Source organism: Platichthys flesus, chromosome 3, assembly GCF_949316205.1.
Source record: "Platichthys flesus chromosome 3, fPlaFle2.1, whole genome shotgun sequence".
NCBI lineage: Eukaryota > Metazoa > Chordata > Actinopteri > Pleuronectiformes > Pleuronectidae > Platichthys > Platichthys flesus.
Window position 1 is genome coordinate 682,386 of NC_084947.1, and position 27,177 is coordinate 709,562.

At 44.2% G+C, this 27,177-nt stretch overlaps 2 protein-coding genes and 1 long non-coding RNA gene across 5 annotated transcripts; 1 reads left to right on the forward strand and 2 right to left on the reverse strand.

Moving 5' to 3' along the window:
• Positions 1-257: 257 nt before the first annotated feature.
• On the reverse strand, positions 258-18,393 carry LOC133935384 (dematin-like). 2 transcript variants are annotated; one of them, XM_062381245.1, is made up of 17 exons: positions 18,276-18,393; positions 6,955-7,001; positions 6,412-6,446; positions 6,063-6,143; positions 5,804-5,932; positions 5,248-5,289; positions 4,936-5,101; positions 4,695-4,739; positions 4,384-4,536; positions 4,110-4,207; positions 3,844-3,949; positions 2,266-2,324; positions 2,149-2,191; positions 1,828-1,835; positions 1,551-1,607; positions 1,074-1,154; positions 258-957 (listed from the first exon to the last, which is right to left on the reverse strand). In XM_062381245.1, the coding sequence occupies exons 3-17, from the start codon at positions 6,421-6,423 to the stop codon at positions 844-846; spliced, it is 1,194 nt and encodes a 397-aa protein (XP_062237229.1). In that variant the 5' UTR covers positions 6,424-6,446; positions 6,955-7,001; positions 18,276-18,393; the 3' UTR covers positions 258-843. The 2 variants fall into 2 exon arrangements, 1 of the variants encoding a protein (XP_062237229.1); XR_009913533.1 differs by lacking the exons at positions 258-957; positions 1,074-1,154; positions 6,955-7,001; positions 18,276-18,393 and adding an exon at positions 1,161-1,313 and having other exon boundaries at positions 1,551-1,835; positions 6,412-6,442.
• LOC133935416 (uncharacterized) lies at positions 17,914-20,012 on the forward strand. Its single transcript, XR_009913565.1, has 3 exons — positions 17,914-18,020; positions 19,241-19,369; positions 19,882-20,012. It is a non-coding gene; the product is annotated as an uncharacterized LOC133935416 (long non-coding RNA).
• Positions 20,013-20,094: 82 nt separating this feature from the next.
• On the reverse strand, positions 20,095-25,289 carry LOC133935358 (radial spoke head 14 homolog). Of its 2 annotated transcripts, none has more exons than XM_062381243.1 (6): positions 25,045-25,289; positions 23,240-23,342; positions 22,535-22,653; positions 21,751-21,976; positions 20,703-20,839; positions 20,095-20,390 (listed from the first exon to the last, which is right to left on the reverse strand). In XM_062381243.1, the coding sequence occupies exons 1-6, from the start codon at positions 25,226-25,228 to the stop codon at positions 20,104-20,106; spliced, it is 1,056 nt and encodes a 351-aa protein (XP_062237227.1). In that variant the 5' UTR covers positions 25,229-25,289; the 3' UTR covers positions 20,095-20,103. The 2 variants fall into 2 exon arrangements, with proteins under 2 accessions (XP_062237227.1, XP_062237226.1); XM_062381242.1 differs by having other exon boundaries at positions 20,095-20,408.
• Between the last annotated feature and the right edge of the window lie 1,888 nt (positions 25,290-27,177).

The following is a 27,177-nucleotide window of genomic DNA, read 5'->3' on the forward strand; positions in this document are numbered from 1 at the left end:
TGTTGTGATGATTCCATGAGACACGAGGAAGAGATGCTGAAACTGTTCCAAGTATCGATATGATGTCATTTCACCTGAGACCAGAGGGACGTTATCGCACCTCCCCCACCTTCACCATGTTCACTCTGTGCTGTCCTCTAGTGGACATATTGCTAAACTATCATTCCATCTGAAACCACTAGGGCAGTGACGGCTTGAATCGGACGAATCTCTCTTCGTACGTAAAGGCTCATAAATGAGAACTGAGATCAGTTAGAAAGAAGTTATTAAAAACAGAGTTTATCTCAAGATTCATCAGGAAACTTTGAATCATGAAGAATTCTGAACAGAGTTCGTGGATTTGTTACAGCAGCAGCTCTTCTAGTTCAGGAAGCAGAGGATCATGGGTAATATCCAGGGGGACGACGCAGTCACTTCATGGCTCGAACACGGAGCCCGACAGATCTGATCCTAGCGTGGGGCTGCAGGGGGCGCTGCTGCTCAGCAACTTTCCTGTGGAGTTTTTATCAGGACCTTAAAAAAAGGCGTCATCACTTTTAGGCTCATTTAATTGGTCCCTGGCTCTCTGAGGTCCCGCCCACCACTCTTCTTCTCGCTGTGTCGTTTCATCGTTTGAATCAAACATCCAGAGACTGAAGATTCAAACCTGATCTGAGTCTCACCAGAGACGTCAACACGCCGCTGCTCTGAAGAAGAAGAAGATGAAGAAGAAGAAGATGATGATGAGGATGAAGACGATGGCCTCAGTGATGCTGACAGTGACGCTCTGTTCAGAGTGCGTGGTTTCCTATCGGTGATCCCAGGAGGTGCAGGGGATTGTGGGAGGTGGAGTCCTGGCCCCAGTCAGAAGAGACAGAACTTCTTCTTCATGTCGTTCCTCTTCCAGAGAGACAAGCAGTCGAAGTCCTCGATGGACATCCCGAAGACACTGAAGAACTCCTCCTGAGAGAGGTGGCGCTGCAGCAGCCAGAGACACACAACTGTCAATGAAACACAACACTTCCTTCAGGTGTTTCACATTAAAAGCCTACATGGAAAAAGAGGTGGTGGAGGGCTTTTATTGTGACAGTTACCTCCAGGCTGGTTCTGTCCACACCAGGAGGCAGTTTGCTTCGTCCTCGCTGAGTCACCACCAGCGTCTCGTACGGGTAGACCTGCAGACATCAGTCAGTGTGTTAGAGAAACTGTATTCAGACTCTGTATACAGTTGTTGTGTAGTTAGGGTTTGTCGTGTCGAGCAGCAGGTTGTCGGCTCCGACTCGTTGGGAACATTCAGGCGAGGGGTGGAGCCTGTAGAGCAGCAGGGGCGGAGCCTGTAGAGCAGCAGGAGGCAGGACATGACGTATAAACTGTCCAGAGACACTGACTCAGACATTTGGTCTCACATACAGAACATGTGAGGAACATGTGAGGAACATGAGAGAAACATGTGAGGAACATGTCAGGAACATGTCTGTGGTTCAGATCAGTCTGAAAACAGCAGTTAAAGACTGTGAACAGAATTATACAGTAATACATTTCACTCTTAAATATCATGATTAAAAACCAACCTGATGCTCCAACATGCTGGGAAGAGAGTTCCCTCTGTCCATCCTCGAGTCTCCGTTCTGCAGCGGGAGTCGAACACATGAATATTCTCTTTCCTTTTTATCATTTTTCCGAATGTTAATAAATGAGGTGTAACTTTGTTTTTTGTATAAAGTTTCATTGGACTATAGAATTGATTGAATAACTCATGTTAAATAAATCAACTTAAAAAAAAATACAATTTTTTTTATAAAAATAAATCTTATATCAATGAAATGTATGAAAACCGTCAGACTTTACCTGGAGACCTGCACGGAGAGAAAGAGTTAAAGAAATATCAATCGTTAGCCAACAGATTCCATCACATAGATGATATACTGTGTATATATATATATACATATATATATATACACATATATACAGATTTGAACATGATGCAGGTTGAAAGACTTTTCCATATTATCACATTTTTAAGCAGTTAAATTTAAATAAAATAAAATGTATTCAGATTAATACCTTTACATAGAAAGTTTATTAATAAGAAAGGAAACAGTGACCAGACTAAATACAAATAATGATGTAGAATAATAGTTTGATTTAAAATGATTTGAGTCACTCTACCTGCAGGAGATTTGTGGGAGGAGCTGAACTCTGTGGACTGAAGCTGAGAACAAACACAAACATGGTCAAGGCCCGTCACACGACTCTGCTCTGATTGGACGGCTGGGTGTTACTCACCCTGGAGGGGCCGGCCTTAGAGGCGTCTGGGGAACAAGCCGACCTGGAGGCGTTTGACCCTGGAGAGGAGGAGGAGAAGAAAAGAGAGAATTATTAAAATGTTAATAAAAGGCCCGACCAGGGGGATAACACCCTGGATCACTGCTACAGCACCATCAGCAAGGCTTATCATGCAGAAACTTAAACTTTCTAAACCTGCTGTGCTGAGATCCAAGAACTGGAGCAACAGAGAAGCTGTGGAGGAGCTGGTGACTGCCTGGAGAACACTGACTGGGACATATTAGAACTGCTTCTAACAGCCTGGACGAATACACAGATGCTGTGACGTCCTACATCAGCTTCTGTGAAGACAGATGTACCACGCACCAGGGTGAGTTATAACAACGACAAGCCCTGGTTCACAGCAAAGCTCAAACAGCTCCGTTTGGAGAAGGAGGTGGCCTTCAAGAGTGGGGACATGGATAGGTTCAGACTGGTTAAATACTCGTTTGGCAAGGAGAAGAAGGAGGCCGAACGACAGTATTCAAAGAAGCTGGAACAACAGTTTGCAGCCAACGACTCCTCGTCAGTCTGGAAGGGCCTTCGTGTGATCACCGGCTGCAAAACCAAACCCCCCCCCCCTCTGTGTGACCTGAGACTTGCAAACGAACTGAATGACTTCTACTGTAGATTCGATAGACACTCTCAACCCCCCCCACCCACCCTTGCACATAATTTATAACTCTATATTACAAGCACTATCACCAATCTCTGTATATATTGTTGTTTTTAATTTGTTGTTTGTAAAGTGCACCAACCACACCAAGGCAATTTCCTATATGTGCAAATATACATGGCAATAAAAAGAATTCTGATTCTGATTCTGATTCTGAGAAGTCACAGGTCATCCAGGACTCGTCCACCTCTCCCCTCCTCCCTCACTTTATTACATTACATTTCATTTAGCTGACGCTTTTATCCAAAGCGACTCACAATAAGTAGCTTCAACCCCGAGGGTACAGACCCAGGACGACAAGAATCAAGAAAGAACAATTTCTTCAAAATAAAGCAAACCTACAAAGTGCTATAAGTAAGTGCCATTTAAGTGCTACTAAAGTGTTAGTTTCAAAAAGTTGGTAGTGTATTTTTTTTATATATATTTTTTTATTCAAGGTAAAGTTGGAAGAGGTATGTTTTTAGTTTTCGGCGGAAGATGTGTAGACTTTCTGATGTCGGGATGTCGATGTGGAGCTCGTTCCACCATTTAGGAGCCAGGACGGAAAACAGTCGGGACACTTCCTCTTTCTTCCCTTGTTCCACCTCCCTCCTCCCCTCTTCCCACTCCTTCCCCTCCTCCCTCAGGTTTACTTCCTACTTCCTCCCCCCTTAATAAATAAAATAAATAACATGGCAATAAAGATATGATAAAAATGATTATAATTGCTCCTAAACTGCCTCCTGTTGTCTGCACCTATTCTGACCACTAGGTGTCCCCAGAGAGCGGATTGGTTCATACCCGTTTTTTTCGTGTGTGTGCGCGTGTGTGCGCGTGTGTGCGCGTGTGTGCGTCTGTGTGCGTCTGTGTGCGTGTGCTTGTACCAGTGTTTGGGCTGCGGTCCGGCAGGGAGCGAGTTTTCCTCCTCAGAGGAGTTGAAGACTTTTCCAGCTCCTCCTTTAGGATGATTTTACCAAGATTAGACTGAATCTGACAGAGAGGGGGGGGGGGGATATAGGGAGAGAGAGAGAGAGAGAGAGACAGAGAGAGAGAGAGAGAGGGAGAGGAAAATATTTGTTATCCATTTATTAGAATTCAGATTTGTTTGCGTCTTTATCTTTCGTTCGGAGCTGATGAGGATCATCTTTACCTTGTTGAGTTCTTGTTTCTGAAGAATTCTGAGTCCCCCCAGCTCCTCATCCTCCTCTTCATCGTCATCCCTCTGCTCCTTCCTCCTCCACTCCTTCTCTAGAGGAGGGGAGCAGAAGAGAGGAGGAGAGGAAACAAGGAGAGGAGGAGGCGAGAGGACAGAAGGAGAAGAGTCAGATTGATGCAGGATTGAATGTGTTTGTTTGTGTGTGTGTGTGTATGTGTGTGTGTGTGTGTGTGTGTGTGTGTGTGTGTGTGTGTGTGTGAGGTTGTACCTATCGCAGCCATGGAGGGGGGGCAGGGCCAGTAGTCGGTCTCGATCTTGGACGGCAGGTTCGGGTCTGGAGGTTGAGCTGCTGGAAACTTTGACGACTCGATGATCAGATCCTCAATGTGTTTCCCCTGAGGGACGAGAGAGGACGACACGTCTGCACACACACACACACACGCACACGCACGCACACACACACACACACACACACACACACACACACACACACACACACACAGACACACACACAGATTCATATGTAAATCTAAGTGAAGTGAAAATGCTGAAACCTCTTTGAACTTCAGTGAAACAAACCTTGTTTGTAGATCGGAGGCTTCTTGTAGATGTTGGAACCATTTTCTAAATAAAAGAACATTTTACAATTAAATTCTTCTTGAAGACATGAAATATATTACCTGTCAGAGTTGTTTGATTATGGAATTTTTCCACGTGTAAATTAAATTAATTTAACTTAAATTAATTGAACTAAAGTCATTAACTATAACAGTATTTTTCAGGTTCTTTTATTTGATAGTTTTTAATAAGCAGTCATTACCAGGCCTGTGGAAGTGCAGCATGGAGCTCCTGGTTCCAGAGGAGTGTGTGTTCAGTGTGTGTGGTGTGGGTGGTGTGTGTGCGCTGTCTGTTCTGCTGGTCGGGACGGTGGAACCGGGAGAGGAACCTCCGGGGGAACGGTTCTCCAGCCAATCCCTGGGCAGGTTCTAGACACAGAGAGGAGGATGGGGGTCAGAGGTAAGCAACACACGCACACTTTATGATATTAAATCTTATTTGATTCATGTAAACCGTAACCCTATGTGTATGTTTGTGTGAGTGTGTGTGTGTAAACAGGAAGTGGGGGTCTAACCTCTGGGGAGGGAGGAGAGATGGAGCGGGGGGACAAAGACCTCTGCAGGACGAGAGACCAACAAATACTTTAAAAACATCAAAGTTAGAAACAGACTCAGAAAACAGGGAAAAACACTTTGTTAATTTAAGTCAATAATATTAATGTTATTGTCCTTATTAATTATTGATGTATCATCTGAAAGCAGCTCTTCCCTCTTATCTTACCTTACCTCACCTTATCTTAAAAAACTGTTTGTTCAGTTGTGATCTGCATCAACAGCATTTGAAACTTAGGACAAGATTTTAAAACTTTATTATAAATAACTCCTAAAACTACTAAAGAAAACATATCGACCCAAATATAACTCGAAAAACACAATGATGACATTATTATGTAAAACATAAAATAAAACACAAAAGTGTGTTTTGTTCTGTTTTTTGTTGTTGTCAGGGAAGATGTTCATCGGTTAATATTCATGGGTGTTTCACAGCTTGTGTGTGTGAGTGTGTGTGTGTGTGAGCTGTTACATCTCACACACACACACACACACACACACACACACACACACACACACCTCTAGTGGACTGTAGCTGTAGTGCGTCTGGTAGATCATCAGGTCTGGTCGCTCGATGTCCAGAATGGCTTTGTCTCTCGGCAACGCCGCCAAGTCCTTGTAGCCGATAACCCCATCCTCCACTCGGGCCTGTGGGGGGGAGGAGGGGGGGGATTGAAGATTACTGCCTCAAGATTAATCTGAAGGAAAATATAACCTGTGTGTGTGTGTGTGTGTGTGTGTGTGTGTGTGTGTGTGTGTGTGTGTGTGTGTGTCTCACCACGATGGCGGCAGCAGGGGATCCTGGGATGCCGGCGCCTCTCAGCGACAACACACTCCCTGGGGATGTCTGAGCCAGCTGCTGCTCACACACACACACACACACACACACACACACACACAGGTCAGAGAAGAGTTGGTTTTTCATCATTTAGTTTTTTCCAAACCTTTATTTCAAAAGAGAAAGAGTTCCCAGCAGCTCAGTGAGACGTCACATGTGATCATCAGAAGTGGAAGTGAAGTAAATGTGAGGTTGGTTATGATGCCCCTGTGAAGTCAGTTCTCTACACACTTTTATCTTTCAGCGCTAAACACACACGTCAGGAGAAAATGTCACAAACTGAATTTACCTTGGGCATCATCCTGACTGCTGATTGGTCCGTTCCTAGGAGAAGAACATACACAAGATGTCATTGCTTATAGAGAATATGTACAAATACATAAAGTATTTCATAGTAGATTGAAGAACAGTTAAATTGAGAGTAAAAACATTGACTAGCAACAGACACACAACCTCAGATTCAATATGCACATGAACAGTAGGGGCAGTGTCGGGGCAGACGGAAGACAAACCAATACATGTTGTGTTTGTACGATCAGATGATTGTGTGAATGTAAACAGTCGACACAACTGTGTGTTCGCGTCTCTGCTGCAGAGACGGTTCCACATTGTCTGAGGTGAGAGGACAACACAAAGGGATTATTCCAGAGAGCACAGCTTTGTCCAACACTCACAAACACACACGCACACACACACACAAACACACACACACACACACACACACACACACAGAAACTCACACACAGGTCAGGGTAACATGTGGTCAGGGACGGAAAAAGACTGCTCATGTCAAAGCAGTGTTTGTGTGTGTGTGTGTGTGTGTGTGTGTTACCTCAGGGGGAATAGGGGATCATGTCTGTATCTGATCGTCTTCAGCACCTGAACACAAACGTTAGAAACAAGTTGTGTTGAATAAACCACAACCTGCTGATGAAGCAGAAGGATTCAGTTAATTTTCAGATTGTGATTTTGAAGTAGACTCCGGTCACTGAGGAGCTGGACTTCACATGATGGAGACTCTTCAGAGTTTCTGCTTCGGACTGTCTCTGGCGTATTGATCTCTGGTGTCACTGACTCTGAATAATTGATACGCTGGTTTGTGGTCGACTGAACGCTTCGCTCTGATTTCTGATGTCCTCAAGCATCCGTCCTTCTCAAAGGCGTCCTGTGTTCTGGGCTATGATTCTAAACATTATATCTGAAGGAAATCAAAGAGACCAGAGCTGCATCACTGGAAATCTTCATTTTCCACCAGTACAAACTCCTGCTTCACTCAAACCCACCTAACTTTATTTTAATACGAGTGGCGATAGTTTCCAAAAACTGTCAAAACGGAACTTTGGAGAAATGTTTCTGATAAAATCAAAAATTCAGTTTAGCATCATCATCACTACCATCTGACATCAGACATCTCCACACAGAGAAGCAGTACCAGCCTTCACCAGAGAGGTCAGTGTGTTTCAGCTCTGACACGTTGTGATAATGAAAACATGATTGTATGTAAAGATGTTATTAGCATCAACAGTTCATTTGATAATAATAATAATAATATTTGCAGCTCTGACAGAGTCGATAATCTCATCGAGTAGATTATGGAATCAGGTTTCATCTCTTTAAACAAAGATTCACTCAGTGAAGGGATTTTCTCAGATTTGACCTGAAACTGAAAGGAAGGAAATAAAATCTATAAAGTGAAGGATTCAGAAAATGAGCAGAAAGTCTTTAAATCTGAGAAACTCAGATGTTCAGAGTCTCAGGAGAAACTTCTGAGTCTTTAGAGGAACACATGAACGTGATCTTCAGGTGAGTCCAGCTTCAGTCCAGCTGAAGCTGCTGTTTGACACCAACTCGTTATCAGAAGCAACGTGAATAGATCCTGAGGAAGGAATCGTCCTTGTGTCTCCTTGTGTCTCCTTGTGTCTCTTTGTGTCTCCTTGTGTCTCCTCGTGTCTCCCTGTGTCTCCTTGTGTCTCCTCGTGTCTCCCTGTGTCTCCTTTTGTCTCCTTGTGTCTCCTTGTGTCTCCTTGTATCTCCTCTTGTCTCTTTGTGTCTCCTTGCGTCTCCTTTTGTCTCCTCGTGTCTCCTTGTGTCTCCTCGTGTCTCCTCTCCTCGTGTCTCCTTGTGCCTCCTCGTGTCTCCTCTCCTCGTGTCTCCCTGTGTCTCCTTGTGTCTCCTTGTGTCTCCTTGTGTCTCCTTGTGTCTCCCTGCGTCTCCTTTTGTCTCCTCGTGTCTCCTTGTGTCTCCTTGTGTCTCCCTGTGTCTCCTTGTGTCTCCTTGTGTCTCCTTGTGTCTCCTTGTGTCTCCTTGTGTCTCCTTGTATCTCCTCTTGTCTCTTTGTGTCTCCTTGCGTCTCCTTTTGTCTCCTCGTGTCTCCTTGTGTCTCCTCGTGTCTCCTCTCCTCGTGTCTCCCTGTGTCTCCTTGTGTCTCCTTGTGTCTCCTTGTGTCTCCTTGTGTCTCCCTGCGTCTCCTTTTGTCTCCTCGTGTCTCCTTGTGTCTCCTTGTGTCTCCCTGTGTCTCCTTGTGTCTCCTTGTGTCTCCTTGTGTCTCCTTGTGTCTCCTTGTGTCTCCTTGTATCTCCTCTTGTCTCTTTGTGTCTCCTTGCGTCTCCTTTTGTCTCCTCGTGTCTCCTTGTGTCTCCTCGTGTCTCCTCTCCTCGTGTCTCCCTGTGTCTCCTTGTGTCTCCTTGTGTCTCTTTGTGTCTCCTTGCGTCTCCCTGTGTCTCCTCGTGTCTCCTCGTGTCTCCTTGTGTCTCCTTGTGTCTGCTTGTGTCCCCTGTGTCTCCTTGTGTCTCCTTGTGTCTCCCTGTGTCTCCTCGTGTCTCCTTGTGCCTCCTCGTGTCTCCCTGTGTCTCCTTTTGTCTCCTTGTGTCTCCTCGTGTCTCCCTGTGTCTCCTTTTGTCTCCTTGTGTCTCCTTGTGTCTCCTTGTATCTCCTCTTGTCTCTTTGCGTCTCCTTGCGTCTCCCTGCGTCTCCTCGTGTCTCCTTGTGTCTCCTTGTGTCTCCTTTTGTCTCCTTGTGTCTCCTTGTATCTCCTCGTGTCTCCTTGTGTCTCCTTGTGTCTCCTTGTGCCTCCTTGTGTCTCCTTGTGTCTCCCTTTGTCTCCTTGTGTCTCCTTGTGTCTCCTCGTGTCTCCTCGTGTCTCCTCGTGTCTCCTTGTGTCTCCTTGTGCCTCCTTGTGTCTCCCTGTGTCTCCTTGTGTCTCGTTTCACACTGAAGTTCTGAGTCTCTTTTCCTCTTTCAGGGAGTCAACACTGTTGCTCAGAGACGAGGCTGGTGAAGGACAAACAGGAATCAGACGTTTGAGACGTTTGAGACGTTTGTCTTTGACTCAATGAGAAACTGCTTCCTGGTTTTAAAAACTTCAGGTAATAATCTTAAATAAACTGATGTTATTGAAATGTATCTTTTTGTTTTAACATAATTCTTGATATCTGTGGTTAAGATTTAAATATCCTCAGAGTGATTGACAGCTAGGACCGTCCAATGGGACAGGTGCAGTGTCCTCCAGCTCTCAGTCAGGCTCCACCCCCACTTCTCCAAATATGGTTATTTCTGGTTTCAAATAACCAAGTTGGCGCTGAATAAAATGTGTAATTTTGTTGATATTGCTGATTTGTTTAGGACATTAACTTTAAATGTTTCAATCAGATTCACTTTTAAAAGCAGCTTCACTTCTTTAAGGGGGTTGTCCTGATTCTTGTCAGGTTGCTAGGTAACCGCACCCAGCCGTCCAATCAGCTGGCAGTAACGTGGCGGAGACAAAGAGACGGAGGCTCTGAAGAAGACCTCCACCCGTCAGACCACCCCGACTCTGCAGGTCACCAATAACCGTCCATCACACTGCAGGGGTCACAGGAGCAGGTAAACCCCACCCGGCTGCAGCGCCTGGGAGGATAATCCAGGCTTCCCCTGCCCCCCCGGCTCAGCTGTAACTCAGCGATGTTGTAAATTAGTTTTTGTCGGTGAATCTAACTTTGCCTGAAGCAGTTGGCAAATTTCCTACATTTCCCAGAATTCCTGTCAACGATCCAGAGTGAAGAAGGAGCTGCTGGTTGTGTGTCGGACGAGAGAGTCACACAAAAAACTGAAAACACAAACTATGTGTTCACCTCAGAAAAAAATGAAATGAAATGTGATTTTTTGACTTCAGAATAAAGTCATGGCATTAATGATTATATGAATATGAACCAGTACACCAGCGAGCGGACCACAGCACTCCACCAGTCTGAATAACCTCAGGAGTGGGTCGCACCATATTTAAAATAAAACCACCATGCTTTCAAAATAAAACAAACAAACAAACAAATGATTATTCTAAATAAATCCAATTATTCACATCGACCCAAACGCAGATCAACTGAATCAATACATTAATAAAACTAAACACTGGTTAATAACTCGTCTCTAGGACGACTCGTCTGAGTCTCGTCCAACTTTCTCTCTGAGTTTGTACGAAATCACGTAAACGATCTCGTTAACTTCACACGGAGGTCGTTAGTTCAGGTCACTGCATCTTCACACACACACAGACACACAAAGACGGCTCCTGAGAACCAGCAGTCGTTAGATTTATAACACACACACAAACACACACTCACAAACACACACACACACACACACATACACACACACACACACACACACACACACACACACACACACAACCACACACTCTCACAAACACAACACATACACACACACGCACACACAAACACTCACAAACACAACACACACACACACACACATACACACACACACACACTGACAAACACAACACACTCACACACACGCACACACACACACACAAACACAACCCACACACACACACACATACACACACACAAACACACACACACAAACACTCACAAACACAACACATACACACAAACACGACACACACACACACACACACACACGCACACACACACACACACAAACACAACACACACACACACACACACACAAACACAACACACACACACACACACACACAAACACAACACACACACACACTGTTGTTGGGGCCTGAACATAAACTGTAAACAAAGATGGACGACGGTCTTTTTCCTCCTGATGTAAGAATGTGGTGATGACGTCAGAGTCTGTGAGGTGGTGACTGCTCTCCACCAATCAGGAGTCAGTGTCAGCTGTCAATCATGACGCCTCCATCTTCATTTACAGTGTGTGGTACTGACCAGTGATCAGTTCATGTGCTCGTCTGACCAAAACACACACACACACACACACACACGCACAGGAAATCATACGACACAGTTAGAGCCTGTGTGTGTGTGTGTGTGTGTGTGTGTGTGTGTGTGTGTGTTGGCAGGCTCTTATCTCAGCTCGCAGGATGTGACCACACCCAGACCGAAGGTAACGGCTGCTCATTGGCCGACACGTTCAACATCACATCATCTGCGTAACATCTTTAACGTGTTTGTTGTGATGTTTCCTTCTTTCCTTCCCTCCTTTCCTTCCTCTTGTCGTCCGTCCTCTCCTGCATCCTGCTTTCCTTAGCTCACTATGTCCTTCCTTCCTTGACTCCCTTCTTTCCTCGTGTCCTTGCTGAGCCTCCTTCTTGTCCTTTCTGTTTTCCGTCTTCTCTTCTGTTCTTCCTATGCCTCCTCCTTTTCTGTGCCTGTGTTTCCTTCCTTCCCTTCCTTCCTTTCCTGCTGGCCATATTCCTTTCATCCTACCTCCTACCACCTCCATTCTTTCCCTCCTTCCCTGTTCCCTCCTTCCCTCCTTCCCTCCTTCCTTCCTTCCCTCCTTCCCTCCTTCCTTCCTCTCTTTCTCTGCCACACTACAGTTACTGTGTTTCTGTTGTCATGACGACAGCAGGGATTTCATCGATGCTCCAGAATGCCAGCTGCTGGTCGTCATGACAACAGAAACAGGGGTGATGCAAAACCTGAAGTTCCTTCCATCCATCCTTCTCTCCTTCCACTCTCTATCCCTCCTTCCTTTCTTTCTTTCTTTTAGTTCCCACCTACATCCTTCCATCCTTACTCCACTTGTCTTTGCTTCCAGCCTTCCTTTCCTTCATCCTTCTTTCCTTCTCTATCTGCAGCCTTCCTTTCCTTCATCCTTCTTTCCTTCTCTATCTGCAGCCTTCCTTTCCTCCATCCTTCTTTCCTTCTCTATCTGCAGCCTTCCTTTCCTTCATCCTTCTTTCCTTCTCTATCTGCAGCCTTCCTTTCCTTCATCCTTCTTTCCTTCTCTATCTGCAGCCTTCCTTTCCTTCATCCTTCTTTCCTTCTCTATCTGCAGCCTTCCTTTCCTTCATCCTTCTTTCCTTCTCTATCTGCAGCCTTCCTTTCCTTCATCCTTCTTTCCTTCTCTATATGCAGCCTTCCTTTCCTTCATCCTTCTTTCCTTCTCTATCTGCAGCCTTCCTTTCCTTCATCCTTCTTTCCTTCTCTATCTGCAGCCTTCCTTTCCTTCATCCTTCTTTCCTTCTCTATCTGCAGCCTTCCTTTCCTCCATCCTTCTTTCCTTCTCTATCTGCAGCCTTCCTTTCCTTCATCCTTCTTTCCTTCTCTATCTGCAGCCTTCCTTTCCTCCATCCTTCTTTCCTTCTCTATCTGCAGCCTTCCTTTCCTTCATCCTTACCTCCTTCTCTATCTGCAGCCTTCCTTTCCTTCATCCTTCTTTCCTTCTCTATCTGCAGCCTTCCTTTCCTTCATCCTTCTTTCCTTCTCTATCTGCACCCTTCCTTTCCTTCATCCTTCTTTCCTTCTCTATCTGCAGCCTTCCTTTCCTTCATCCTTCTTTCCTTCTCTATCTGCAGCCTTCCTTTCCTTCATCCTTCTTTCCTTCTCTATCTGCAGCCTTCCTTTCCTTCATCCTTCTTTCCTTCTCTATCTGCAGCCTTCCTTTCCTTCATCCTTCTTTCCTTCTCTATCTGCAGCCTTCCTTTCCTTCATCCTTCTTTCCTTCTCTATCTGCAGCCTTCCTTTCCTTCATCCTTCTTTCCTTCTCTATATGCAGCCTTCCTTTCCTTCATCCTTCTTTCCTTCTCTATCTGCAGCCTTCCTTTCCTTCATCCTTCTTTCCTTCTCTATATGCAGCCTTCCTTTCCTTCATCCTTCTTTCCTTCTCTATCTGCAGCCTTCCTTTCCTTCATCCTTCTTTCCTTCTCTATATGCAGCCTTCCTTTCCTTCATCCTTCTTTCCTTCTCTATCTGCAGCCTTCCTTTCCTTCATCCTTCTTTCCTTCTCTATCTGCAGCCTTCCTTTCCTTCATCCTTCTTTCCTTCTCTATCTGCAGCCTTCCTTTCCTTCATCCTTCTTTCCTTCTCTATCTGCAGCCTTCCTTTCCTTCATCCTTCTTTCCTTCTCTATATGCAGCCTTCCTTTCCTTCATCCTTCTTTCCTTCTCTATCTGCAGCCTTCCTTTCCTTCATCCTTCTTTCCTTCTCTATATGCAGCCTTCCTTTCCTTCATCCTTCTTTCCTTCTCTATCTGCAGCCTTCCTTTCCTTCATCCTTCTTTCCTTCTCTATCTGCAGCCTTCCTTTCCTCCATCCTTCTTTCCTTCTCTATCTGCAGCCTTCCTTTCCTTCATCCTTACCTCCTTCTCTATCTGCAGCCTTCCTTTCCTTCATCCTTCTTTCCTTCTCTATCTGCAGCCTTCCTTTCCTTCATCCTTCTTTCCTTCTCTATCTGCAGCCTTCCTTTCCTTCATCCTTCTTTCCTTCTCTATCTGCAGCCTTCCTTTCCTTCATCCTTCTTTCCTTCTCTATATGCAGCCTTCCTTTCCTTCATCCTTCTTTCCTTCTCTATCTGCAGCCTTCCTTTCCTTCATCCTTCTTTCCTTCTCTATATGCAGCCTTCCTTTCCTTCATCCTTCTTTCCTTCTCTATCTGCAGCCTTCCTTTCCTTCATCCTTCTTTCCTTCTCTATCTGCAGCCTTCCTTTCCTTCATCCTTCTTTCCTTCTCTATATGCAGCCTTCCTTTCCTTCATCCTTCTTTCCTTCTCTATCTGCAGCCTTCCTTTCCTTCATCCTTCTTTCCTTCTCTAGTGACACTAAAACAAACGTTCTCTCGTCTCACAGATCATCAGATTCTTTTCTTCTGCAGTCACACAAATGATTTAAAGGTTTGAATTGACAGATGGCCGAGGAGAGAGGAAGGTGTTGTTCTGAATAAAGCTCGTCCATCTGTCATATCAGCAACTTAAAATTCCTGCATTGATGGAGCTGACGGTGAGGGGACGGCAGCCTGAACGCCGGCAGCCAAAACCACACAGTGCAACCCCACCTCCTCCAGCAGCAGCTCCACCGCTGGCTGAGCCCATGGCCTCATTCCTGCAGCATCAACCCCCCGGCCCCCCCGGCCCCCTGCTGTACAGAGATAAGAGCCGAGGCCTCTGCTGCAGTAACACACTGAATCTGATCCGCAACAGTTTTTAAAAGAACATTCTGCTGTTTCCAACCTGAGGATTAAACAGCTACAACACAACATGAGCCGTCACAACAGAAACAAACCGAGCCCCGACCTCTGAAGGATCCAGAACCTGAGGGTCGTGACCTCTGAGGGCGTCACATAATGAGTCTGAAGTGTCATAGGATGAAGAAAAGGAGAAAGAAACTTTAAAAAACTGATTTCTTCAACTCAAAGCTTAACTGTTAATCATTGTTTACACGACTTCATGCTGAGGAGACACATTATCAGACTCTAAAGAGGTTTGTAGACATGAACTCTGGGGAATAGTCTGTGGAGCTTGTGTCAAGTAAAGAAGCAGCAGGAGAATGTCCGGGTCCGGTTCAGTCGAGTGGGGGAGCAATAACACGTGTCTCCATCATAACCATCGTCACGTTAAGCTGCAGGTTCAGTGTGAAGGAGTTAGTGACATTTCCAAAATAATAGAAAAACCTGTTATCACGAAAAACAACGTCCTGCAAAACCAAGTAACAGCTGAATCAACGCAGTTTTAATAAAAATGACAAAACATGTCTCATGAAGGAGGATGTGGTGTTCGAGGGACGTCTGTGTGTAAACAGTGTGTGTGTGTGTGTGTCTGTGTGTTACAGCAGCTTCCTGTACTATACTGTGTTGGTGTTTAAATCACTGATTTGCTCCTTTGCTCCTCAGCTGTAGCAGTGATGACAGATATGTGGTTGACTGGAGTGTGTGAACTCGTACGGTCCCTGAACGTCTCTCCGTGCTGCGGGAGCTCTCCTCTATTTCTGGACTCATGAGTCATCTTCACTCGTGTTATACAACAGAAAGTTCGACTGCAGCACAAACAGAAGCAGCTGAGTGGAGCTGATGGTGGAGCTCGGTCCGACTCACCAGAACCGGACGTCTCAGCTCCTCAGTCATGTCCAACCAATCATTGAAACCTTTTGACTCAGGACCTCCAGTGATTGGTGAGGTTGTGTGTTCAGCTGCTGATACACAGTGTTTATCATCTGCTGCTCTCAGGAGGTGTCATGGTGGTGAAGTGGTTCCCACTGTTTCTCACAAGAAGGTTCCCCTCCTGGTTGAGGTCTGTGTGTGAGTTACTCCAGCTTCCTCCCACAGTCCAGGTTGGAGTTAGATTAACTGCATCTCTCTCCTCATCACTTCACCTGCTTTCAGACCTGCACAGGTTCCTGATCTTCTCCTGCAGCCTCCTGTTAATGTGTCCATGTGAGGAACCAGCAGGACAATGTGTGGAAGCTTCCCAGAGAGCGAGTGGACGTGTGGACGAGGTTTCTAACACGTGATGTGAAACCTGAAGAACACAAACATCTCAGGATGAAGAAGAGGAGCTTTACACGTAGAAGACGAAGACGTCCACTTGGAAACACGAAGAGGTTCCAGATCTTCTGGTGATGAGGGCTGACGCCGGTGTGGATGTCCACACAATGTTTTACACAGTTCATGTCAATTCATGACTTTAGACGACATAACTACGTCTTCACTTGGCTTCACTTGGCCCCACGAGACTGTCCCCAAACAGACCACAAACACATCATCATCTCCTTCATCATGATCATGGAGCATTTCTGTAAAGACTTCAGTCTTTGAGACTCAACAGTTCACATCAACTCTTGTTCATGTTTCCATGATGACCCCTCCCTCGTGGACGGATCCCTCCAAACACAAACTCTCTTTCTTCTTCACATCAGCAGAAACTGTTTCAAGCTAAAGTCTCATCACTCGGGCTCAGAGGATAAAGATGAATCAGAGCCAAAGAGAATAACTTTAAAGTTACTCTAGAAAATCTCTTTTTGACATTAGAAACTAAGATTAATCATCGTTTGAGCAGATCTTCTGGATTCAGCTCCACACATTTCACATTTATCCACGAGCTGCAAACGTTCATGAAATGTCACGGAGACCTGTCAACACATGCGTGACAGACAGATGCAGATGAGGAAACAAAGTACAGGAAAGAAACCAGGTTTGAGTCACGTGATCTTCACCATGTGCCTGTAGAACACCTTCAGTTAACTCCACTGGAGGGACTAACCTCTCTTCTAGAGGACCAGCAGATCCTCCTACAGGCCCGTTAGGAACCTCCTGAACAACGTGTAAGATTTCTTCAAGTGCAGCTTCAACCTCAAAGACTCTCTTGACCGTCTGAATGACCTCTTCAATCTTCTCATTGACCGCTCAAACTTCTAAATCCATATTCTTACACAGCCTCCAGAACCTTCCAGAGGAACAGCAGAACCTTCTTAATATGTGTGTCCTGATTCAGGGGCCACATCCTTTAAAGACTGAGGTATAAAAGACAGTGGTATGAGGCTGTCTAATATCAGAGGCTCCTTTCAATGCGTCCTTCCATTCCCTGGCATGGAGGATCCATGAGTGGAGCCTTCTCGAGCCAAGCTGTCCTGCAGGTTCATTACACATTGACAAAGCTAACAAGCTAGCTATGCTGGTGGCTAAGCTCCAGTAAACGCAGCTGCTCACAGTCACCAGCAGCGGTCAGTGAGAGACAAGCTGGGACATGGAGACCAGACTCCTCTCAGCTCATCACGCTGGAGATCACACCTTCATAAACCAAGTCCCAAGAAGGGTGTAGGACAAAGACAAGGAACCTCTTCAATTACTACATGGACCTTCTAAACAACCAGAGAACAACCAGAGAACAACCTGGAGGAACCTTCTCATTAAATAGAAACCAACATAAAGTGGATGGACGAATGGATGATATATATATATATATATATATATAGAGATAATTAGATAGATAGATAGATAGATGGATAGATGGATGGATAGATGGATAGATGGATGGATGGATGGATAGATGGATGGATGGATGGATAGATAGATAGATAGATGGATAGATGGATAGATGGATAGATGGATAGATAGATAAATAGATAGGTAGATAGATGGATAGATGGATGGATAGATGGATAGATGGATAGATAGATGGATAGATAGATGGATAGATGGATAGATAGATAAATAGATAGGTAGATAGATGGATAGATGGATGGATAGATGGATAGATGGATAGATAGATGGATAGATAGATGGATAAATAGATAGGTAGATAGATGGATAGATGGCTAGATAGATGGATAGATGGATAGATAGATAGACAGATAGATAGATAGATAGATAGATAGATTAGTGGAGGCCTGCCGGCAGATGTGGCAATGCTGGATGAGGAGGGGTGTTACATAAAACCATCCTCCCCTCCTTAATCCATCCCTCCATCCCTCTCCTTCTCTCCTCCTCTCCTCTCTCTCTTACAACCTCTAACACAATACAGTAAGTAAATCATTTCTGAACCTGATGATTTCAAACGGTTCGTTTAATCACAGACAGTAGGGGGGGGGGGGGCTGCTACGCACCGCAGCCCGGCGGCGTCACTAGCGCCGGCTCCCCAGGACACTGTCGACCAGAAACGGGGAGTGAGCCGGACCGAAGTCCCGCTGAAAACATCCGGTTCATATATCTATATCTATAGCTATGTCTATATCTATATCTATATCTATATCTATATGTCAGTGTTGAACGCAGTTACTCAGGAGAAGACAGATGAAGTTCCGGTTAACATGTCAAGAATATTCCAGTGAATAACTATTTTTATAAGAATAAAGGACACGAGCTGTCTAATGATGTTTCTGTATTAAACTCATGACATATACACATGAATATATTATATAATCATATACATATAATTAAAGTACAGGATCTTACCTGATGTTTGTCAGAAACATCCAGCAGCTCCGACATCAGCTGATCCTCACTGCGTCCCGAATCTACTGACAGTGTGTGTGAGGGTGAGAGTGTGTGCGTGTGTATGTGTGTGTGTGTGAGATAAGCATGTTTGTATCTCGCTCTCTCTCTCTTTATCTCTCTCTCTCTCTCTCTCTCGCGCGCTCTCTCTGGACCAGACCATTTGCACCAGAGGGGGGTGGAGTCGGTGTGTGTGTAACTATAATTTAACCATCGTTTGAATCAGCAGTGTGAGAAGTTAACTGCAGTAACCACAGAGTAAAAATACTCTATTACAGTTAAAAGTCCTGTGTTTTAAATAAATGTTTAATGGTATTTATAAACTGGATTATATAAAGTAACAGAGTACTGATTAAGTAAAATGTCACATTGGGTTCCTCTGGATCATTATAATAACATTCTTTACAAACTTTAATTTACAACGATGATTATAGTTCAACTGTTGTAATTATATTTAAAATCTCATTGACTAAGTGGAGTGGAGTGAAAAACTCATCAGATTAGAATCTGAGCTGTAACAGAGTAGAAGCATGATGTACAAGTACCTCGAACAATGTACTTAGTTACAGCACGCGAGCAAATATCCTTAGCTCCTATCACAGATCACGACAAAGAATATTTCTGTATCACTTTGTGTTGTATTTACTATTGTGAAGAGGATTTATAACATTATTTTAATCTGAATGAGACGTTGATTGATTTTAGTAGAAACTTATTAACGTGAGAAAGAATCTGAGTTTTCAACCCTTCAGGTTTGTGAGCTGGACTCATGTCTCAGGTCAGAATCATGTTGACGTTTAAAATTTAAACATTTACATTTGATTTTAATTTGAATGAATCCTCTTCTGTTCGTGTGTTTTCTTCATGCTCCTCAAGATCTAAACATTGTTTTGGTTCATGTTACGTTTTGTGATATTGTTCCTCAGCTCAGTCTCATGATGTCAGCTCTGTCTTCATGTCTCCACGTCGTCCACTCTCATCAGCTCCAGATAAAAGACGTCCATTGAGGAGCCGGTGGCCTTAATGTGATGGAGCAGCTTCATTCAGAGCAGCAGGTCAGAGAGAACACTCTATAAACAGCCGGGGGGGGGGGGCATCGTCCTGCTGATGAACCTTCACTACGACTCTGCTGTGAGATTCTGTGAATCCTGAAGGGAACGTGTTCAGGAACCAGAGAGTTCAGTAAGAAGTGAATGTGAAGAACGATCAGTCACGACCGGGGAGGACGGTCACATCGTAAATAAAGATGGACGACGCATCTTCAGTTTCTCTCATCGTACAGAAATTAAGCAAAAATATCTTCCCATATAATAATGTATAATAATTTGCTGTCAGAGTGTGTTCAGTGGAGTGGAGCCGGAGGAATCGAGGTCCCGCCCACACACGCTCTGACCCAATCAGGAGTCAGCCTCAGCTGTCAATCATGACGTCTGTTTTCATATCATCAATAACTGATTCAAACCAAACTGAACAGAAACACATGAACAAACATCAGAGAGAGAAGAACGACCTGAAACGACAGAAACATCTTTACAAACATTTATTTAACGTCTACTTTGTGTTTCAGTTTGGTCCATGTCCCATCCGCTAACATGGAGGAGGTTTATGACCTACACTGCAACCAGACACCAGGGGGCGCTACGGAAACTTTGATTCCATCTTTATTTACAGTCGGTCAGTCGCCTCTAAAAAGTGCAGCATGAAACTGTGAATCAAGTCTTCATGTTATTTATTCCTGGGCTGAGGTGAACCAACAGGTCAGCTCTGGAGGTCAGAGGTCATCAGGGTCTCAGGGGGTCCAGGTGACGGCCCTGACGAGGGTCTGAGCAGCTCGCTGGATGTCCTGGTCCTCCTCTGTGGCCTCGCTCTGCCTCTCCAGCAGGGGGAGCTGCTCCAGCAGGAGGCGGCGACCGTCTGGAGCCTCAGCCAGCGAGGTCAGCGCCCGCAGGGTGTACACGACGAGGGCCTTCCTCCTCCTCCTCCTCCTCTGCGCCTCCTCGTCTTCCTCCCGTCTCTGGTTGGAGAGCAGGCGGAGGAGGACGGGGACGACGTCCAGGTCCAGACACTGCTGCTTCCCTGCAGGAGGACGAGGGGCTGAACTGAGGTCACTACAACTCCCAGGGTGCATTTCACTGACAAAGTCACAGACCTTCAGAGTCAGTTACTGAAGATAGAGATCCAACCAATCAACTCTCACTTACACATCTCCATAGGAACCGCCGCTGAGGCACATGGGTAATGTAGAGTCACCCAATAAGCTGTGTGTGTCTGTGTCTGTGTGTGTGTGTGTGTGTGTGTGTGTGTGTGTGTGTGTGTGTGTGTGTGTGTGTGTGTGTGTGTGTGTGTGTGTGTGTGTGTGTGTGTGTGTGTGTGTGTGTGTGTGTGTACCTGCAGTGATGATCACTGTGTACATGATGACTCCTGCAGCGTTGGCCTGAATCTCAACGTCTTCTTCCTGCAGCAGCCCGACCACGACAGGAAGTACCGCCTTCTCACACACCTGACGCTTCCCGTCCTCAGGAACACTGAAACCAAAGAAAACATCAACCAATCAACCAATCAATCAACCAACCAACCAATCAACCAACTAATCAATCAACCAATCAACCAACTAAATCAAACAACCAACCAACCAACAATTCAACCAACTAATCATCAACCAATCAACCAACCAACCAATCAATCAACCAACCAACCAACCAACCAATCAATCAACCAATCAACAAATCAACCAACAATCAATCAATCAACCAACCAACTAATGAACCAACCAATCAACCAACCAACCAATCAACCAACCAACCAATCAACCAACTAAAGCAATCAATCAATCAACCAACCAACTAATGAACCAACCAATCAACCAACCAACCAACCAACCAACTAATCAATCAACCAATCAACCAACTAAAGCAAACAACCAACCAACCAACTTATCAACCAACCATTTCAATCAATCAACCAACTAATCATCAACCAATCAACCAACCATTCAACCAACTAATCATCAACCAACCAACCAATCAATCAACCAATCAACCAACTAAAGCAATCAACCAACCAACCAACCAACCAATCAACCAACAATCAATCAATGAACCAACCAATCAACCAACCAACCAACCAACCAACCAATCAATCAACCAACCAACCAACCAACCAACCATTCAACCAACCAACCAATCAACCAACAATCAATCAACCAACCAATCAACCAACTAAAGCAATCAACCAATCAACCAACCAACCAACCAACCAACCAACCATTCAACCAACCAACCAACCAACCAACCAACCAATCAATCAACCAATCAACCAATCCACCAACTAAAGCAATTAACCAACCAATCAACCAACCAACCAATCAACCAACCAACCAACCAACTAATCAATCAACCAATCAACCAATCAACAGTGAAACAGACAGCAGCAGGACCTGAGGGCCATCATGGCTGCAGCCGCCTCTCTGCGGACGCTCAGCGAGCGGTGGGACAGTTTGTGTCCAACCAGCGAGACGCCATCAGAGGACAGAGCTGGAAGAGCGTCCAGCCTGGAGACGCAGCTGAGGGTAGAGAGGAGGAGCACCTGCACCTCCTCTTCCTCCTCTTCCTCTTTGAGCTTCAGCATCAGTTTAGGAACCAGAGACAGGAGAGCGTCTGCACCTGAAGGAGAACACAGGTCAACCAACAGGTCACAGCTCATCATCTGCTCTATATACATATATAAACACAAATATATAAATACAGAGTACCACCTGTATGGAGGACTGAAACTGACAAAACAAAGATTAAAAGAAAATAAACACACAACTTAATGTTTAAATATACAAGTCATTAATGACAAGACATTTTATAAATAAATGTGGAAATGTTAGATAATAAAATGACGGCTCCCTCATTTGAATAATGAAGCAAGTTGAGGGGAAATTCAAAAAGGAAAATATAACAAAAAAATAAGTGGATGAAAACGTAGATAAATATGAGGAGAAATATTGTTACTGTATATTGTATCAATATTATTCCTCTATTAGTCCTCCACTCCTGCTCAGTGCCTCAGTTCAGGAAACAGCTTTTATTTAATTAAAGTGTTTGAAACCTTAAATCTCTGCAGAGTGGAAACATATCTTAAAAGAAACACTGGTGATAGATCTTTACATTTTGTGAAATATTAATAACAATAATACTCTGTCGTGGTCTTGGACCGCGGGGGGGTGAGCGTACCTGCAGGCAACAGGGTGAGACGGTTCAGGACCCGGTGGACGTTTGTCCTGCAGGAGGACGAGTGGTCGTCCAGGAGCTGAGAGAGGGGGGGGAGGAGGGAGGAGGAGAGCAGCGCCTCCCTGAGGCAGAAAACAAACATGTCACTAACTGTAAAGTTGATCTGATCCATCACTACACAGAAAGAGATTTGATCTGTGGACTCTACTGCTTTCATGAGTAGATATTGACTGTAGTTGTGTTTTATTACAGTCACACAGAGAAACTATGTTAATTCACTTTGACCATTCACTTCTTCTAGAGACGAATGTATTTGATGTGATGAAGCTTCTGATCTTCATCTGCTCAACTCTTATCAAACATGTGGAGAACAAACATCATTTGAATCCAACTCCATTGAATCACAACCATCGAACACAGCTTTGTGATGTAAGAAAATAAAATTAAACTTTAATTATTCATTCATTTCTGCAACAAGAAAAGTACACATTTCTCAAATGATTCTTCAAAGAACAAAACCCCAATAAAAGGAAATCAAGTTTGACTTTTAAACAAATTACAATAGGAAATTCTTAAAATGCTCTGATACTGTTCTGTACATTTTTCTGTTGTTATCTTTATTTATCTAAGTTTATCTGAGCTTACCTGAGTTAATCTGAGTTTGTCTGAGATTATATTACATTCATATTTGTTCATATGTGAGTCTACCTGCCGACACGTTGGCCGCTCAGCAGGTGAAGCAGTTTGCAGGTTTCTCCTCTGACTGACGGATCTTCATCCTTTAGCAAAACCTTCAGCTGCTCCAGGAAACCTGCAGAAGAAGAAAATCATGTTAGTACCACAAAGTGCACAAGAAAATTCAGCTTCATTTACTCCAAGAATCAAAGGACTCAGTGACGCCCCCTGTTGGTCAGTGAGCTGCTGCTCTGAGCCTCAGCTTCACGTTGTGTCCAGCACCATCTTGGTTTTATAAACCCAGAAGTGACCATATAAGGAGGAGCAGGGGGTGGAGCCTGACCTAGAGCTGGAGGACACACCCACCTACACGTGTCACCTGCACCCATTGGGTGTACTAGCTATTAGTCACACTGTGGTACCCCCCACCCAACACATCCGGTGCTTTATGGTCTGTTTGACTCTAAATGATCATAATTCACTAAATGAACATCAGCTGTTTGAAGAAGACTTGAAACTAGAGACTGAGACAGAAACTCCTTATTGTTTACTGATATATCACATGTAATCACATTTAAACCATGAGGGTAATTATATATATCTATAGATATATAGATATATCTATAGATATAGATATATATATACAGATCAATCTTATGTTTACTGATATATCTCATGTAATCACATTTAAACCATGAGGGTAATTATATATATATATATATATATATAGGGTTAAGGTTATAAACAATAATAATATATAATTCGTACAACATACAAAGTGCTTCACAAGATGATAAATAACAACCAAACAACTATTTGGGTAGTCGGGTCTCATTTGGGTAATGGTCTTTTCTATGTTGGTCTCATAGATAAGACCGATGCTATATATATATATATATATATATATATATATATATATATAGATAGATAGATAGATAGATAGATAGATGGATACTATTAATCCCGTGGGAAATTCAGATCATCCAGTAGCTTGTACACTTAAAACCTCACTGACATACAAACATAAACCACATACGGAGAACATATTTACAGATACAGGAATGCAATGATGTGATTGTGTCAGTGTCCAGTAGGAAAGTGTTCTTGTGCTGCTGGAGTGGATAGTACAATAAAATATAAACTGTTTATATATAAAAACAGCAGAAAAAAAAAAATATATAAATATCTAAACATATAAAAATATGTAGTGGTATATATGTATACCACTAATATATATATATATATATAACTAAGTAATATGTAACTGAGAGGAATTCAAAATGCGTTGTCCTACTCTCTCCAACAATCTATTGTAACTAAAGATTACTTTCTCTCAGTACTTTTACCTCGAACACCCTCTGTACATTTTGCTAGTTTTGAAAAAGAACGTTCATGTCAGTGTGAATGTTTATTGAATTTGTTTTTCTTTTAATTTTAAATAATTGTTGGGTTGTTATTTATCGTCTTGTTTAGCACTTTGTATGTTCTACAAGTTATGTATTATTATTGTCAATATTAGTAAAACTACTACTACACTTTAGCTCTGTGGGAATAACACAGATCAATCTTATTTGGGGCCGAGCTCTGTCTCTGCTGCTGTCAGACATCCGCCGGAAGAGGAGCCGCCATGTGGTTCTTGTTTCTTTCCCTTCACTCGTCAAGTCTCTTTTTACAGACTAGAACACACTTCCGTTAGAGCCCCTTCAGAACAAGAGTCCCAACCCACACGCTGCTTATGACCTTATGACAGGGAATACCCGCCAACCTTCCACAATAAAGCCACTAAATGAAACAGCTTCCACGATCATCACTATAATTCAAACCCTGATTACTGAGACCTCCACTGACGGTCTGGTGGAGCCGCTCCGGGTCCAGCATCAGGCCGCAGAGAGAAGCCAGAGCCCGGCGCCGGCTGCCGCTGCCCGGCTGCTGCAGCTCCTCGAACAGCCGCGGCACCGCCCGGAGCCCGAAGGCCACCGGAGCCCGGCCCGGGTCCGGTCCAGCCCCCGTGTCCCGGGACATGGGTCACGTTAAACCCGTTAGAGAACAAGAGAGACCCGGAGCACGTGGAGCCGGACGAGCGCTGCTGTTGACTAGTGACCGAAACATCACCTGGCGACGAGGCTGCGTTCCCGGACTGTAGGACAGAGGGAACTCACATCACTATATCATCTTTAAGTCTCATTTTTATTATATTTATTAACCTGCTTATGAAACCACACTGTTTTAATATATTTGATTTAGTCACCTAACATCTTGTCTATGGTATTATCTTATCTCATCTTTTTTAGTTCCTGTCTATGTGTGTGTGTGTGTGTGTGTGTGTGTGTGTGTGTGTGTACGTGTGTTTGTGTGTGTGTGTGTGTGTATGTGTGTGTGTGTGTGTGTGTGTGTGTGTGTGTACGTGTTTTTGTGTGTGTTTGTGTGTGTATGTGTATGTGTATGTGTGTGTGTGTGTGTGTGTGTGTGTATGTGTGTGTGTGTGTGTGTGTGTGTGTGTGTGTGTGTGTGTGTGTGTGTGTGTGTGTGTGTATGTGTGTGTGTGTGTGTGTGTGTGTATGTGTATGTGTGTGTGTGTGTGTGTATGTGTATGTGTATGTGTATGTGTGTGTGTGTGTGTGTGTGTGTGTGTGTGTGTGTGTGTGTGTGTGTGTGTGTGTGTGTGTGTGTGTGTGTGTGTATGTGTGTGTGTGTGTGTGTGTGTGTGTGTATGTGTGTGTGTGTGTGTGTGTGTGTGTGTGTGTGTGTGTGTGTGTGTATGTGTGTGTGTGTATGTGTGTGTGTGTGTACGTGTTTTTGTGTGTGTTTGTGTGTGTATGTGTATGTGTATGTGTGTGTGTGTGTGTGTGTGTGTATGTGTGTGTGTGTGTGTGTGTGTGTGTGTATGTGTGTGTGTGTGTGTGTGTGTGTGTATGTGAAAGTTACAGATAAGAGATGTCCATTCACATGTGAGGAGCTGGTGTCCTTAATGTGATGGAACAGCTTCATTCACAGCAGCAGGTCAGAGAGGACACTCTATAAATAGCCGGGGGGGGGGGGGGGGGGGGGGCATCGGCCTGCTGATGATTCTTGTAGGAGCCACTATGCAGTCTGTGTATAGGTAAATATTTATGTTGTTTTGATATTTTCTTGTATTATCCAGGTTTGTAGTTTAAGTTTTGTAAAGTTAAATTATATTTTGATTATTGTGGTTTCTATATTTCAAGTATATTTTGTTTTGGTCACTGTTTGTGTTTTTTGTGACAGTTCGAAGAGGCCGTGAGGCGGTTCTTCATATCAGGTGCGTGGCTGGTTAGTGACGCAGAAGACGAGTGGTGAGGGAGGAGTCTGTGGGAGTCAAACAGTTTAGACCGTGACTTTTATGTGGAATGTACGTTAAAGTGCTGGAAAGGAAAATAAAATCCATCACCTCAAGTGTAATCAGCCTCCTGGATTCGTTTGACTTTGGGTTTCAACGGGACGGGCTCTGATGTTTGGACACGAGTCAGCTGTGAGGAGTCACTCCTCAGACACAAGCAAGTGGCCCTCGTATTGGAACTGAGTGGAACGGCCACGACAATCCTTCACTACGACTCTGCTGCTGTGAGATTCTGTGAATCCTGAAGGGAACGTGTTCAGGAACCAGAGAGTTCAGTAAGAAGTGAATGTGAAGAACGATCAGTCACGACCGGGGAGGACGGTCACATCGTAAATAAAGATGGACGACGCATCTTCAGTTTCTCTCATCGTACAGAAATTAAGCAAAAATATCTTACCATATAATAATGTATAATAATTTGCTGTCAGAGTGTGTTCAGTGGAGTGGAGCCGGAGGAATCGAGGTCCCGCCCACACACGCTCTGACCCAATCAGGAGTCAGCCTCAGCTGTCAATCATGACGTCTGTTTTCATATCATCAATAACTGATTCAAACCAAACTGAACAGAAACACATGAACAAACATCAGAGAGAGAAGAACGACCTGAAACGAC